Genomic DNA, 17,127 nt, shown 5'->3' with positions numbered 1-17,127 from the left:
GCACTAGATGCCTCATATCTCATCTATGGCTCTGACTCTGCACCCTTCACTCACTCACCTTTGCAGAGCCTTGAACATCCCAGCATCTGAAAGCTGCAGTGCCTGTGATAGGTCTCGGTAGGCTGGGTGAATGCCCTTGTCCAGGAGGGTGCTAAACACAGAGTAATTCCTTGGCAGCTCCAGCACGGACACCCACACCAGCCGCCGGTAACGGTCAGGGTAGGAACCAAACTCAAGGAGGATTTTACACCATTTGCTCTTGTCAAGTAACTCCTGTGAAAGAAAGAAATATAATGAAATGAAGATGAGGAAGAAAGATGGGAAATAGATAGTGAAGCAAAATAAAAAGGAAGGTGAGCATTTGTGGGGGTTTTGTACCATTTGTTTTTGTTTAGTAACTTAGTAGACGGGGGAGTAAAAGGATGAGGGAGGATGAAGTGGAGAGGGAGGAAAAGGATGGTGATACTGGGGAAGAAAATGATAGTGAGTTTTCGAAGGATTTCCCTCTATTTGTTTTCGTTGATCAGTTCCTCCATAGGGGTAAAATACTGAAGTGGAGGAGGAAAAGATGTGAAGGGAGAGGACTGTGAGGGTGCAAGAGGATGAGAGAGAGGTAAGGATGATAAATAATCAATCAATCAATCAATGGGGGTATATGCCGGGGGGCGCATCGCCTCGCCCACCTCGCAACGCCAAGTCCAGGGTGAGTCTCCATGCAGGCCCCTTCCCATCCTGAGTGCCTCCCAGTAAGATCTATCAACTTGCTCAAGCCATAAACTCTGTGGGCATCCCCTTGGCCTCCTCCACTCAGGATTGTCTCTTACAGAGGAAATACGTGCCGGTATAACCAAAGTTGGCGTTGCAGGTAGTAATTCAAGTGTTATATCTCCATATATTGTTTGTAATATACTAACAGCATTTACCGCCTGGCATTCAATTATGTCAGTTTGGCATCGTCTCATCTCTCTGTGCACTGGACACACGCGCACACACCATCCCTCCTTCAGGCCTCAATGTTTAAAGTGTGACCTGTATACATATAAGTAATTTCTCAAAGCGTCCAACTGGATAGTTAGAAGTAATTTTTTTCTTGTAGTTATCTTTAGACCTCATGTTAATGCATTCACTCTATAAGCCTTTTTGTAAATTATTCAAGTCAACCCTCTTAATTTGTACTTAATCTCCATCTTTGCATTAATATTCTTTCCCCCCACTAGTTTACTTATGTAGAGTTTGGCTGGAGGGAACATGGAGATACTTGCTCACATCCTTTCATTTAATTGCTCGATGCTGCCATGCTAATTATTCAGTTGTGTCTTCCTGTTTGACGGAGTGTTTGTTTACTTTGAGTTTTCTCCCCATTGAGCTGCTGTTTGTCCAGCAGATGGTGGCGTGGTGGCAGCACTACCTAGCTCCAGTGTTTCAGTAAATACTCACCCACTAAGCATCATAGTTCTAGTTTAATTTCATTGATTATCATTACCCTACAAAAAGGAAATTAAGGCCACGACACTCTTAAATAGAAAAAACAACTGCATGTACAAATCAGCAGCCTTTCCTTATGGCTATGATGTATTGAACTGAGGGACAAATTCAACCACCTAGAAGAGTCGTGTCCATGTAACACTTGAGCGTCTAAAATTCACCTTAAAAATAAATAAAAAATCCTACTTTTGTTTGGAAGAGTTTTATACATTTATGGCAAAATTTCACAACTTTTTCATTTTTTAGAAACCCACATAGCACAGAATACTAACCTGTATCTCCTCTGTAATAGCTTGTCTCTTCTTTCTCTTCTCCTCCTCTTCTTGTTTCTCCTTCTCTCTTTTTTCCACTATCTGGAAGGCCACCTCCTCCTTCATCCAAGCCTCTGGCTCCACCTCCTTCTCTGTGGTAGCCGGAAACAGTGCTCTCACAGGATATACTTTGGTGGTGCTGTTGTCGTATGTCACAGCGATGAAGCTGCCACACTCGCTGACTGATATAGAATCTGGTTGGGGGAAAGCAGGACAGGCGACTTACAAGAAGAAATATCTTAAGCAACAAGATGATGACTTAACCCATTGACTGCAGCAGTTAGTTTAACCCTAGATTACTATCGTTGTCGGACTAACGTGGTTACTATCGATGTCCGGAATTCCGGACAAACTTTGCAGGCTTGAAAACACATATAGGAATGGTACAAAGTTTGATTAGAAAACTTTTACTTAAACTAGAATACATTCTTAATTCTATGACCAATAAACTTAACATATTACCAAAAACAAACATTGCGGAAAAAAAAAAAAATAAATAAAATAAAATAAATAAAAAAAAAAAACGCTACCTTTCCCTAATGAAGGCACCACTGCCAGGCAGTGTTGGCTGATTGTCTTGAGTTGTGCCACACGTGGAGTTCACACGTCCCCCACAATGTTCCAGCCTCGGAAGCCTTATTGCCTGCATTATGCTTGATATGTTATAATTACTATCGTGTCCGTAATTCCAGACAATTGGGAAGAGTTCAGAAATTAAGCACGGGAAAAACACAAGTGTACCTCACGCACCAAGCACAGAATGCTAACTGGAATGTCGTGGCCGTACAGCACCGGATGTCCAACAGATTTCCTTCTGCGACACAAATTAACCCTCCAGGCCGGGATTCCAGACAACGATAGTAATCTTGGGTTAAAGTGGCTTTTTCCTGTGTGGCTGTTTTGTCAAAAAGCTCTTACAAAACAGCATTAAATATATAAATAAATATATATATATATATATATATATATATATATATATATATATATATATATATATATATATATATATATATATATATATATATATATATATATATATATATATATATATATATCAGAGTACAGTAAGATTTCACATCTTAAGAGTTCCCATTTAACAAATTTGCATCTAATGGCACCATCATGCTTCTGCCCATAATCACATCTAATGAAGATACAGTAAACCCTCGATATAACGGACAAACTGGGGGTGACCTTAGTCCATTAATGCCGAAAGTCTGATATAAGCGGCGAAAAAAAAAAAAAAAAAAAGTAAAATAATACCGGCAAACTTAAAAAACATAGGTATATACATATTTTTAATGTGTATGTTGTGTACACGTTGTCTGTACAGCTGCATAGCACAGTTAGCGATGGACTGCAAGGCACTGAGGCCTCCAGGTTGGCAGTGAGACCCTGCTGGGGGGCCGCATTTTTACGGGTATGGGTAAAATTTTAGAAGTAGCTACGCCAATCTCACACTGGCAGATGAAACTTGTCTTTAGTAATTTTTGGGGTGTTATGAAATAATCTGTTATGAGTTTTTGTCACAAATCATTAAATGATTGACTTTTCGATGCCTCCCACAGCTGCAACCACAAAATCACTCGCAGAGAGAGCTGTTCAACTTGCTTACAGTTTCTGCATTTCACTCACCGCTCACAAAGATCAAAGTGAACAAACAATGATAAATCCAGGGAAATAAATGTTTTCCTGCTGTGTATTCCAACAGTGCACATGCTTGATGGACAGCAGAGCGACTTATTTCTGCGAGGAGATATTTCTCGCCACACCGGCTCAAGGACCACGCATGCCACCACGCTGCTTATTTCTGCACCCCACACCGCCTGCCGAATAAATGAGGCGAGACCCTTCTCTTTCATCGTGCTATCATTAATCCTGCAATACATTTTTATTATTTGTGGATAATAAGTAGCCATAATAAAGTGATTATAAGAATACCTAAATTTGGATACCAATAGTGCTGATTTAAAGAGGTAGCAGAGAATGAGAGATAGTAAGCTATGTCATGGCAAACGGAAATTGCCGCAGGTTAGATCTAGTAAGCAATAGGCCTATGAGCGGCACAGAGACCATCACCCCAAGCAATGATGCCAAGTCCACAAGTCCATCCCTGAAGGATTAACCCTGCCAGCTTTCATGACACCAACTATAGTCATGCTAACCACTGCACCACGGAGGCATTAGGAGGGAGAGAAAGAGAGAAGCAGGTCAGAGAGGTTGAGGATGCTGCACTCCTCCTCCAATCAGACCAAACCCTACCCTAGCTGTATAAAGGTAAGTAAAGTTGTAGGCATAAGCTCTAGCTGTGTGTGGCGGCAGTGTTCATCTCTGATACACTGGCCCTTGAGCCTATGGTGGGTAGAACTCATTAACGTGGGTCACAGGGCCAGAGTGACATCCAGGTTAGCACAGTTTACCTTCCCCAGGTACCCTTTCATTGACCAGCCCAAAAGGGAGGATGAACACCTGGGTGAGTTGCATGCTGACTGGCTGGGTTGGGATTCGAACCCTGGCCCGTAAATTCGTAGCTATGCACGCTAACCACTAGAGTCTAGGGCTCTAAGGTTCTTTGTTTCATCAGCTCTCCTCCTCTTACTGACAGCCTTCTACCTCTTAAATTCCGCCGCCATGTTGCTTCTCTTTCTATCTTCTATCGATATTTTCTTGCTGACTGCTCTTCTGAACTTGCTAACTGCATGCCATCCCCCCCTCCCGTGGCCCTGCTGCACACGACTTTCTACTCATGCTCATCTCTATACTGTCCAAACCCCTTATGCAAGAGTTAACCAGCATCTCCATTCTTTCATCCCTTTCACTGGTAAACTCTGGAACAGCCTTCCTTCGTCTGTATTTCCTCCCGCCTATGACTTGACCTCTTTCAAGAAGAGTGTATCAAGACACCTCTCCACCCGAAATTGACCTCTCTTTAGGCTACTCTTTACTTTTTACTTTTGTAGGAGCGGCAAGTAGCGGGCTTTTTATTGTACTCTTTTTGTTGCCCTTGAGCTGCATCCTTTGATGCAAAAAAAAGGAGGTTCCTATATAAAAAGAAACATATACATATGACTGAAAGAATACAAAGAGCAGCAACCAAGTTAGTCCCCAACCTGACAGACTTAATTTTCCAGGAATGCCTGTGGCTGCCATCTTTAAAAGTAAGAAGAGGTGGCAGGATTGTGGTGTTTAGGGTCATGAAGGGTGTGGACAGAGTTGATAGAGAGGATCTGTTTGTACAGGAGAGCAACTACAGAGCAGGCAGGGAACTTGAAAATGACAAGATGTTTGAATGATATCAAGAAATACAGCTTTCCCAATAGCTGTGTTGAATCATGGAACAACCTGGACAGAGAAGTTGTTCAAGTCAAAAACTGAAGAGTTTAAAGCTAAGCAGCTGATTGACACACACACACAGGACCTTATGAGTGTAGCTCATTTCTAGTAAATCTTAACCTCTCTTTTTTTTTGCCCTTGAGCTGCTTCCTTTACTGTAAAAAACAAAACAAAAAACAACAACATTTTACTATTATATCTGCCATATGTGTTTTCTGAGGTGCAGATAAGGGAATTGTTATTATTTCATTACAATTTTAAGTCGATGTAGCCATACCTGATCTAGACAATGTTTATTATTACAAATATTTTATATACTCGTGAATATATTTAGTCTAGGGGGTCAACGTTTGGATGACTTCTATTTTTTAGGGTGGTAAGTGTACAGAACAACTGATCATACTGAAGTCTTGGAGGTCAAAATATACATGACAGACATTTACATGAGTACATAGGATACTGTAAAACTGTATAGCATTCTTTTTGTCATTCTTTCCAGTAGAACCACAATCAGCACTGCCACCCACCTATCAAGTAGCGCTGGGCCCGCAGAGTCTTCAGCTTGGTGGCGGTGCTGAAGTCAATAATGTTAAGGACGCCGCTCGAGGTGAGAATGGCCAGCACCTGCGTGTGGAGGGACATATGGGTGGAAGATGGAGGGATGGATGAACATACACACAGACAAGTAAGCAAGTATGAACTTAGGTGCGTGAACAATGTCGAGGGGCCTAAGACTATGCCATGCTGTCCAAAAGACCACCTGTCAACCTGGACTCTCAATTCTCCCTCTAAAAAAAGAGTGGGTCATTGATGAGCTCTAGGGGGCAGCATGGGCCAATGCAAGACAGCACCACTATAAACACTTGACTGCACCACAACAGGCCAACTATCAGGCCCTACCAAGAAAGCCTACTGGCACCATAGGCAGAAAAAAAAGTAAGCAGATGGATGGATGGGTGGGTGGAGAGATATTTAAAGACTGATAGATGGGAGAATGGATTGATAGACACATTAATTAATAAAAATGTGGACATACACTTGGAGAGATAGACAGACACAGATGGATGGCTCGTCATCTTCAGTTAATATTACACCCCAGCAGAACAAAGGCCTTTCCTAGCACTCTCCACCTCCCAGTCTGATGCTTGTGTCCTCCATCCTGCTCTGACAAAAACTCTAAATTCACTCTCTTCACAAATTCAGTCTCCTTCATTCTCATCACATCTCCAAACCATCTCAGCGAACCATGCTTCACCCACTCCACCACTCCACAATCCACTCCTTTTGCCGTCACACCCATACCAAACCTCTTATACATGCTTTCATTACTTTCTCCATTCCATCCTGACACACCACATACACCTCTTATATAACTCATTTCCACTGTATGTATTCTCCATTGCTGTGCTGCATTCCATGTCCATGTCTCTGACTCATATGACAGAGATGGCAGGATAATTCTGTTTTGAGTTCTGAGCATCATTTTCCCAACTTAGCTGCAAGTTATGCAGATATTGTGACAGTTTAGTAGATTTTAGTAGGGGTGTGGAGGCAGGTTAAAACATTATGACAGGCAACATGTCACGTGCTCACCTGGGGGTACCTGGGGTGGACGACAGGCAGGAAGAAAGGCTGGAAGACGTCAGAGCAGGAGGATGGGAGCTGCACCACCTGGGCTATGCACCGGCCAACAAGGCAGTAGGTGACCAGCAGGTGGCTCTTCCCTCCCCCAACCAGCCACTCCCCACCTCTTGAGAGAGATGTGAAGGAAAGGTATAAGGTATTGGCTTATTAATGTTTTCAAAGGGTAAAAGAAAAAACCCTTTTTTGAATGTTTCTAAACATTATAATGATTGCCTTAATTCTTGAGATGCTTGTGACAAATTGTGAAAAATAATTATGGTATACCTATGTACAACCCCTTCAACCCGGGCGTCGTGCTCGGCCATGCCGACATCACACTCGTTATTATCGAGCGTGTTACGGTCACGGTGGCCACTCAGTCAACAGTGACGCCTTGCCTCATCTGCCCCGCCGTGGCAAGTAATAGTGACGCCACGCGGGGCTGACGTGGCGAAGCTCACGCCCGTGGCAACGCCCCGAGGACGGCGGCGGAGGCGGCGGCAGGGCAGAAAAAAATACACAGAAAAAAAAGGAAAGGAAAAGAACAGGAGAAAGATGAAAAGGTGAATTAGACACAAAAGGGAAAGGAAAGGATAGGAGAAAGAGGAGGAAAACTACAGATGAAAATGGAAGAGGAAAGGATAGAAAAGAAAAATTAGACAAAAAACAAAAGGAAATAATCACTGAAAAAAGAAAAAGAAGAAGGAAGAGAAAAAGGCTGAGACAAGGAAAAGAACGACAGGAAGAAGAGGGAAGGCTGAGGTGATGGCAGCAGAACAAGGAAAAGCACGATGACATCAGCAACAAATGACAATAATGATGATTCTCACCCAAACAAAGTACATCACCAACTCACCTTGACACAGCAAAGGCCTTGAACTCTATGGCCAGCCCCTCGGGTGGCTCAATGTGTACCTCTGTGGTGCTCCTCCGCCCTGCCCACAACAACACACTGCCGCTGCTGTAGGCTACCAGCAGCTCATCTCTCTGCCACACATGTCCTGCCTGGAGTTTAGAAAAATTTCTCTTTATTATGCTGGGAGCCACTAATATCATGTTTATCCAGGTGCTCATAAATATCTCAAGCTCTAATACTCAAATAAGTTTCCTGTAGCCAAAGTCAGACTAATTGGGTGGTAGTTGATATTACTAATTTATAAGATATTCGAGAAGGCACATCCAGTAACATCTGCAAGTTTGTTGATGTCTCCCCATAAAGAGGATCACCAATTATCTCATGCAACTAAGCTGAGACATTATTGACCCTCTCACGCACAATAAGTTTCCAGTAAGTTTCTCTTCCACTCACCATGCATTTCTCAGGCCCGACATCTGCCATGGTTCATGATGAGTCTGGTGTATGCGTGTGTGCGTGTGTGTGTGTGTGTGTGTGTCTTTGTTGTTACTCGATCCACGTGTTTATGTGGTCGGAGTCTAGATGGGTGGGTTGGCCGCTCATGCGCAATGGTGACAATGAGAACTGGCATGGAGGAACCACAGACACACCACACCCACAACAGCTTCTTCCTTCCATTTAACTGATGCAACAAGTCCATAACTTGGGTAATGGCAGCACAAGCCGCGGCAGCCCTTACTTTAGCAGACGACACCATGGCAATACAGGGGAAGTGCTTTGTTTACGTTGTGGATGTGGATACAAGCGACCGACCTTGGCTGTGTGTGACGCACACCCGGCAAAGTTGGATTTGCCGGTTGCCCAAGCTACCGCCAACGTGGTGGGAAGAAAGGCCCAGTGTGACACCAGGTTAGGGACAACCGACAGTGTGACACTGCCCCGAGGCAGCAAGGCTGCTGACCGGGTGAGTACCGGCGATGACGTCATCGGACTCCCAGCGAATCACAAGCATGTTTTCAGAGCTCAGCCAATCGTAAGGCTTCATCTGTGGCTTTAAAATGACTAAAGGTTTTACTGTACCATTATTCATATCAGTATTTTCTTCCATCATGTCTGGTACTCTAAATAAACACACCAACAAAGAACAAACCATCATGTTTATCCATCAAGCATCATATCAACCACACTATCCACCACTCTTATAATCATCACCACCATTATCATCATATTTATTCAACATTAACATCACCATCAACCTCACCCAGATGACGGGAAGTGGATTCTGGTGGCGGAGACGGTTGGAGAGTGTCATGGAGGGCCAGGACCACAACAACACCTCTCGATGGTTATAGGTCAGCACCACCGGAGACCTTGACCCTGCCTCCACCCCCACCACTGGCTGACTGTGCCCCTCCATCATCACCACTGTGCCATCCTCTGTGTGGTAGTGGGGGGCAGGGGGGTGATGGGGAGAAGGAGAGAGAAAAAAAATAATGGAGTGATTGAAGGTAAAAATGGTGAAGCAGGGGAGAGTAAGAAGTAAAAATAATGGGAGAGGAGGGAAAGGGTGAAGGGAGGAGGGCAGAGTATAAAAGCAATGTGCTGAAGGGGGTAGGGGGCAGGGGTGTTTCTAGGGTTCAAAACATTCGGGGCCAAGAGAAAAACATCAGGGGCTGAAGTTTACAGTGAGCGAAAAAAATAAAATAAATAAATAAATAAACATAAAAAAATGTTGGGGGAACCTGTTTCCGTTCACCACCATGCACCTAAGATAAACACATACAGCTACACTCCCAGATTGCACAGTAAACAACAAACTCGGGAAATGTTAGAAATAGTACATATTTTAGCTTTTTCATACACACGGGGTGGTAAGTGGGAATTAACACTCTGTTTTATATGTGCATGAGAGGTAGCACTTGAGGAATGAAGAGCTGCTCGTGCAGCGTGCATCGACTCCGCCGCTCCACACTCCACACTGAGCCTCGTGGAGGTGGAGCAGCTGGAGCCCTGCATGAGGCAGATGGCAATTGAATCTCTCACCGCTCGGCGCTGAGTTTTTTTTTTTTTTTTTTGTGGAGAATACTTATTTATTATTTTTTGGAGGGGACGGGGGCACGGGGCCCAGGGGTGAAAAAAGGTTCGGGGCTAGAGTCAAAACATTCAGGGTTCAAGTCCCGGAAGCCCAAGGTTAATGACGCCACTGGTAGGGGGCATGAATGAAGAATGGGTAGGGAATAAAGATGTGCTGATAATAAATAGTGAAGGAAGGGCAGCTAAATGGGATAAAAAAGATATTAAACAAACGGAATGAAAAATAATATGAGAAAAAGTGAAACTGATGAGAATGAAAGGGCACGAGGGAAAGAAGGAAAAGTAGTTAATAAAAACAATGCAGGAGAGATAATAGGGGAAAATGATGTATCAGAAGATTTAAGAATGTGTGAAACTGAGGAGACTAGGAAGGCAATGAAGAGGGGAAGAAAGAATCAAGAATAACAAAAACAATAAAAATAAAAACTAGACGCACAGCACTCGGAGAGTGCACACCTCCGGCCAAAGATTGTCCTGAAAATTGGAATAGGGTAAAGATTCGTTTTAGTACCATGCCAGTATCTCATTATCTTCTTTATGAAACATCACTATCTCTTCATATATCTTTTCTACAAACCTTCAACAGTCATGGAAATGCTTTGAAAATCCAATGCCTCAAAAACTCAATTTCTCCACCTATCAACTCGACACAATCTTCCAAACACCTATCCCCTATTCTTCGACAACACTCAGCTGTCACCTTCTTCAACACTAAACATCCTCGGTCTATCCTTAACTCAAAATCTCAACTGGAAACTTCATACTTCCATCTCCAGGAACGTAATCCTCGCGTTAATCGAGAGGTGACTGTATATGCAAATGTGAATGAAATCCTATCTCCAAAACTGGTGTTAATGATTTTCTAAAAGAGAAGGAGCCATATGAATCATGCTTAGTGGAAACATAATTGAACAAGGATATATGACCACTAGATGTGGTAAAAATAAAGTTTAGAATACAGAGAACAGACAGAAAGGGTAAGTTGGGAGGAGTGATGGTGGACAAAGAGGAGGGCATGGCAAAAGTATTAAGCATGTAAATATCAGCGACTTTCAGAAAAAAGATATTACAGTGGGATACATCCCACTTGGGACAAAACTGAGTAAAGAAACTACAAGTCACTGGATGTACATTTGAAAAATAAACATTATGAACTTTAGAACAGAAATTAATGAAAATCTATCAATAAATAAAGGAAGGACAGAACACTGACCCACATTGATGCTATACACATTGCAGGAGGCAGAGGCAACGAAGAGTTGGTTCTCCTGGTGTGGGTGGAAGAGCAAGGCAGTGCAGCGCTCAGCCATCCGCTTCAGTAGGTAATATCTGGTGGAAGGAAGAACAGCCTCTTGTCGTATATGTATATATATATATATATATATATATATATATATATATATATATATATATATATATATATATATATATATATATATAAGATAGATAGATAGATATAAACAATTTTGGGGACTGAACGAAATGTGAGGTGTCTGTTTTTATTAATAATGATGCGGCAGGTGCCATGGAAAATAATGCCACTATAAAGGGAACATCTTATGATGCTATAGGCTACACACCTCTTACAAGGATTATATCAATAGCCTAATAGTTTGTGTGTGTGTGTGTGTGTGTGTGTGTGTGTGTGTGTGTGTGTGTATTTACCTATTTGTAGTCTATCCTGGATGAAGTCATGCTACCTTCCGTCCAGTCGAGGCTGCTGCCTGCACCCCTACCCATCTATCTTGCCATGGATAATTCATAATTCCTATGTTATAAAGCAATGGCTTCAAGACCATCCATATGTCATTCAAATTGATTGGCGGCCTGCAAGACCAACTGATCTTAATCCAATAGAAAATTTGTGGACAGTTATGTCAAACTATTGGAATGCTAATATTCCAAAAACACGCCAAAAATGCACGGGAGACAGTTCATAGGTGTTTCGCCCTTTTCAGAGCGTTTCACAATGTCTAATTTCACTTCCATAGTGATGGCTTTCCTTTCCTTACAAGCACTGCCATCAGAAGAGTTACTTTTATACTTGGGAGGCATGATTAATGGAACAAAGTTGCAAAAAAAAGCAACAGAAATGACACAACAGCGTCGAAGGAACCCTAACGGTGTACAAGAGAAATGTAAACAACGCGCCAGCCTTAGTGCAACGCTCGACGACGTATTCTTCTGCCACGCCCAACAAACTAGTTCCCACGCGAAGTTCATATTTATGACACAAACGTCAAAACTAGAAACAAAAATGATTTAATCATTTATGGTGACTGCGTTGTAACCACGAAACATCATTGGTTGAAACTATCGTAACCTGAGGATTGCCTGTACTACGAGTTAGGTCACATACAGTCAAATGAATATACAGTTATCTTGAAGAGGGCACAGTAAAAAAATATATAAGTAAAGATTAAAGAAATGTGAGAAAATTCAGCCTTCCAGACAGAGCAATGAATTAGTGGAATATATTTCTGAAAGAAGTCATGTGTCCCAAAAACTTTCAATCCTGTACACTATGTCCAAAGAGGAAAACACACAACTACACCTGTTCTCCAGCATGCTGATGACATAGAGCAGGTTAGCAGCCTCCTCATGGGTGGCAGTGGCCAGGTACGTGCCATGACAGCTCACTGCCGATACCTGCAGGTCCCCTGTGCCCAATATGTCCAGAAGTGACCTGTGGGAGGGGGGTGATGAAGTATAGTGTTAGCATAGTGTAACAACTCATTAAACAAAATTATGCTAATAATTATAATCATTACCATCAGTGACCTAGTTCCTACATTGAGAGGGTGGGGAGTTATAAAGACCATGTGACCATTCAGAAGTGTCCAAGCAAAAATAGAGGAGGGTGGGAACTCTCCAAAATTTGAACCTTTTGTTTTATAAACTGCATTCCTTATAGCTGCCTCTTGCAACATAGTGAATTATGCAGGTACAGTAAAACCTTGGTTTTCTAGGACTCAAAACAACGGCAGATATCTGGGGCCCGAATTTACAAAAAAATCATAATTTTTATTTTTTAATTTTTTTTACGTGCTGTTTCTAGCGCCTGAAGGCTCCCCTGAGTTCCATTTAATCTTAAGTTTCACTTAAAGTTGAACACTTCAGTAAGTGAATATGTAATAATAGTACTTATAAATGATAAATGATGGTCTAGTCAAGAAATATGGGCACTGTAAGGTAGCATTTATAATTATAAAGGTTATGTTTATCATCGGTGCAAGACAATAGTCTTTTCTTGTTTATAAGCAAGAGCATGTGTGTTGTGCCGCCGTATCGAGACCTAATGCCTTTCGCTGTTATTACTGGACCATTGGGCCTGTTATTCAGTAGGATAGGATGTATTTAGGTACTTTATTAGCAATTCTATAGGAGTTCTATTCTATTGGGGAGGCAGTGGCTGCATGATTAGCACGTTGGCCCCGTGTTTTGCCACCCCCTGGATGAAGTTGGAAAGTTTCGTTTAGTCGGCACAATATCTGTGGTCATATGCCGGAGAGAGACAGAAGGGGAAGGAATTATAGGAAGAGGGAACAGATCCCAGGAGACGGGACACAATCCCCGATTAATACCTGGTACCCATTCACTGCTGGGTGGACAGGGGCGTAGGGTATTGGAAAGCCGCCCAAATTTTTCCACTCCGCCCAGGAATCGAACCCGGGCTCTCTCGGTTGACCACCTGGCAAGGAACAAGAGGGAGGGAAGAGGACCTGACCTGAGTCAGGTCATGTTTTGACTAAAGCCCTGATCTGACTCCTCTCTGCCCCATCCTCCCCACATTCTTCTCATTTCACCTTCTGTGTGTGTGTGTGACAGGTATGGACATGACCTGACCTGAGTCAGGTCATGTCCTGACCAAAGCCCTGAACTGAGTCTCCTTTCTGACCCTCCCCACACCCTTCTCCTTTCTCCTTGTTTTCATCCTCTCTATCTCACCTTTCACGAGAGGGGCTGATAACCAGAGTGAAAATACACACCTCCTCTCGAGTCGGGGGCTCGCGTGGTATTGAGGCTGCGCCGAGTTGACCCAAACGCGACAGGGAGGAGGCGGCGGGAAGTTCAAATGCGGTTAATGTCTCTCTCTCTCTCTTGCCATAGCCACAATGTTTGGAGGAATACGTCCAGTGTGATACTACCTTTTAAGGTAGCGTGCGTGATGCCGATGGTAAGTAGACGTGACCCGTACATGTCAAAGCAGCATGAAACTCGGGGTGATAATGCGAGAAAGTTGGGATGGTAAGAATTTAGGACTAACCGCGAAACTCGAGAGGGTACTGTAGTTTTTCGGTAGTATTTAGAAATCGTATATTTTTCTCTAGCTATGGGATATAGACACTTGACTTACTAGTAGAATTTAAGAAATGGGGAAATGCAAAAAAAATAAAAATAAATAAATAAATAAATAAATAAATAAAATATATATTTTTCCCCACATAAACAATCGTCACATGCTCTATGTTGTTCCTTTAAAGCTCCATATAGTGTATATAATATAAGATGCTAAAGAAGTATGTATTATGATTTCAATTAGATATATGAAATAAGTTTAATACTTGCTGCCGGCAGTGTATGATATGTTTAGCAGCAGTGTAAACAACCTCTTGTGCTCTGATTGAAGAGACAGACGAATGCATTGTGTTGAGGCAGCGGCGTGCCAGTTGGAGGAGTGTTGAGTGGCAAAATTTTTACCACTACCTTCCACCACTATTATAAGAAATTGATAGCATGACACCATGCCAGACTTGTTTGACTTCCCTTTTCTTGCATGAAGGAAATATTTACCCACGAGGCTGCACTGATGCATTCCTATTAACCACGGGATGGAGTGCTGTAGGATATATTGAAGAATGCTCTTATTTTGCCGACAATGTTCATTATAACGACATGAATAATGTACAGAACTCAGATTTTTGGGGTATAAAAATGATAGTGAACATTACAACTCTGATATTTTGCTAGTTTGATACAGAAAAATGTTAATTAAATAAGCCTCGCTGGACCCCAGCACATCGCAGGTTTGGCTCTGGGAGAGGCTCCAGCAGGGCCACCAGATAGCAGGTCGAGCCCAGTGAAGGACCGAATATTAGCCTACTACTCCCAACTTAACTTTCACTTTCCTGTAAAAGAGAGAAAACAGGACGGCTATGAACAAACAACTGAATTCTATGGATTTTTTTTTCTTTCTTTTTTCCAGGATGCCTTTTTGGATATCCCCAAGAACTGGTTTTGAGGTACTGAAGCACTACTTTCAGAACATCTGCTCTAGCTCATCCCTGTATTATCCAAACCCCTTATGCAAGAGTTAACCAGCATCTTCATTCTTTCATCCCTTACACTGGTAATCTCTGGAACAGCCTTCCTTCATCTGTATCTTCTCCTGCCTATAACTTGACCTCTTTCAAGAAGAGTGTATCAAGACACCTCTCCATCCGAAATTGACTTCTCTTTTGGCCACTCTTTACTTTTCACTTTTATGGGAGCGGCAGCTAGCGGGCTTTTTTTCTATACATTCTTTTTGTTGCCCTTGGGTTGTTTCCTGTACTGAAAAAAAAAAAAAAATAAAAAAAAAAAAGACAACTACGTTAATCACAATAGCTGCAACACTTCAGTGGATGCTTGTAACACTCACGTTAGCTTTTTAGATGTCTTGTGGGTGGCCAGATCATACTTGCCAGGCCAGAGTTGACCAGCCACACCTTCCAGCACAACTCTTGGCCTCATCCTGCTGCTGCTGTTGGCTTGCACCTGCTGGGGAACAGACTGAGTGTAAACAAGCCTCGAGACAAGACAATCACAGTTATGTGGTGCCAATGTCTAGGATTAATTTGTAATACTATTATGGTTATGTAAAAGGACTACTGAGGATGTGTTGCAGGATGGGAAGGTTATGTTGGGTGACATTGAGTAGTAATTTGCTAGAAGACAAAAAAAAATTGCCATTCCATGTTCTAGGTTATTGACTGGTTTAACTGCAAGACTGGACACTGACAGTTACATATGGTGACTCACAGATTAGTTAGCAGAAAGACTGAAGTCTGCCATTCTTTACTACTGTGTCATTCCATATCAAGTGCTCCAATGCTCCCCACCTCACCATCTCAGATTTTGATGAAATTTTGTACACAAGTTGGTACTTGGCCCAAACAGACCTGTGCAAAATTTCATCTCTGTAGCTGCTATAGTTTCCAAGATACAGTACTCCTGTTTTTGACCCCAAACACCAGAAGCGGGACTCGCAGTTTCACGGAGGCGTTTTTAGGGGGCCTTTACTCAGTTGCTATATGTTTTGAGGTGCTGAAAATGACTAATCTGAGCTATCAGAGAGCATTAGACCCTATCAAAGTTGGTCACAAACAAAAAAATGCGAAAAATGACCCATGTTCAATCAGTTATTTGACCATCACGCCAGTTTTTTATTCTCTTTTTTTTTGGTCTCATCAGAAAGAGCATGTCAAATAGCCTTGAAGACCAAAATATCTTTTTTGAGACTGAGCTGCTTCTTGGTCAAATGCTAACTTGAATTTGCCCTAGTTTTGGCCTTTCGGAGCTTGACTGGAACTTTTTGACGTGTAAAAAATGTGTACTCTCTCAGACAACATACCACCTAGATTTGTATTTTTAATCCTGCGTTGGTCCACGGTGGCCGTGCCACGACCAAGCCTGTGACAGCTGGTCACAGAATAACGAGGATCAAGCCTCTACCTGTAACCCCTGTAACTACACCTCACCCACCGTGAGTAGTGGGGGGAATTCTGGAGCTGCCCTGTGTAGGCCACCCGGCCTCTTGCAGTTTCCCTGTGTTCTTATTTGTCAGGCGGTGGATTTCGCACAACATCGGCCCTGCGGAGCGCTGTGCTGGCAGTGGAGCGGGGCATGAAATATCATCAACGGTAAACGGTAACACTCACCCTTAACGACCTTTTTCACGGCACTGCTTCAATGTAAAGTACCGCCATGGCATCATCGCTGAACACTGCCACAGTCCGGGGCTGTAATCACAGGCTGCGGGTGACGCGTTTGAATGATGTTTGCGTCGCTTGTGCTCCGCCGCCGTACGCTCGTTGCCATCCTCTTAACGGCCCTCCCTTCCCCGTCCATAGCCTCACCATTTACTAGAAGACTTGACTTTTCTGATAGCCTTTGCAATGGCCAACATTTCTTCACTTATCCTTCTTCTTTTTCTGATCTGTTCCGCTTTGTATCGCCTCTTAAGCGTTCTGCAGCCTCCAGTCTGGAGTCGTGTACTTCCTGTTGTGATGGTCTTCTATTGAAAGAAGTTGAATAATGCAGAGTGGAGTCGTCGGCGTACGAGTGGACAGGACAGTTTGTTATGGAAAGAAGATCATTGATGAATAACAGGAAGAGAGTGGGTGATAGGACAGAGCCCTGTGGAACGCCACTTTTGATAGGTTT

General features: G+C 42.8%; 1 protein-coding gene across 5 annotated transcripts in view; it reads right to left on the bottom strand.

Annotated features, from left to right (window-relative positions):
* LOC126985351 (TBC1 domain family member 31-like) overlaps positions 1–17,127 on the bottom strand; it is a 26,551-nt gene extending 9,424 nt beyond the window's left edge. Inside the window, exons 1-10 of one of the 5 annotated variants that reach the window (XM_050840113.1) lie at positions 16,623–17,127; positions 15,344–15,462; positions 12,257–12,388; positions 10,916–11,031; positions 8,870–9,045; positions 7,609–7,757; positions 6,723–6,879; positions 5,657–5,753; positions 1,758–1,990; positions 59–273 (exon numbers count right to left, since the gene is read on the bottom strand). In XM_050840113.1, the coding sequence (XP_050696070.1) occupies positions 59–273; positions 1,758–1,990; positions 5,657–5,753; positions 6,723–6,879; positions 7,609–7,757; positions 8,870–9,045; positions 10,916–11,031; positions 12,257–12,388; positions 15,344–15,435 (1,367 nt within the window). In that variant the 5' untranslated portion in view covers positions 15,436–15,462; positions 16,623–17,127. Of the gene's footprint in view, positions 1–58; positions 274–1,757; positions 1,991–5,656; positions 5,754–6,722; positions 6,880–7,608; positions 7,758–8,869; positions 9,046–10,915; positions 11,032–11,367; positions 11,689–11,738; positions 11,880–12,256; positions 12,389–15,343; positions 15,463–16,446; positions 16,468–16,622 lie in introns of those variants that run through there. The other 4 variants (XM_050840112.1, XM_050840114.1, XM_050840115.1 and 1 more) reach the window with 4 other exon arrangements.

This window comes from Eriocheir sinensis, chromosome 59 (genome assembly GCF_024679095.1).
Source record: "Eriocheir sinensis breed Jianghai 21 chromosome 59, ASM2467909v1, whole genome shotgun sequence".
In the NCBI taxonomy this organism is placed as follows: domain Eukaryota; kingdom Metazoa; phylum Arthropoda; class Malacostraca; order Decapoda; family Varunidae; genus Eriocheir; species Eriocheir sinensis.
Note: the sequence above shows the minus strand (reverse complement) of the source record. Positions and strands in the feature narration are given on the sequence as shown.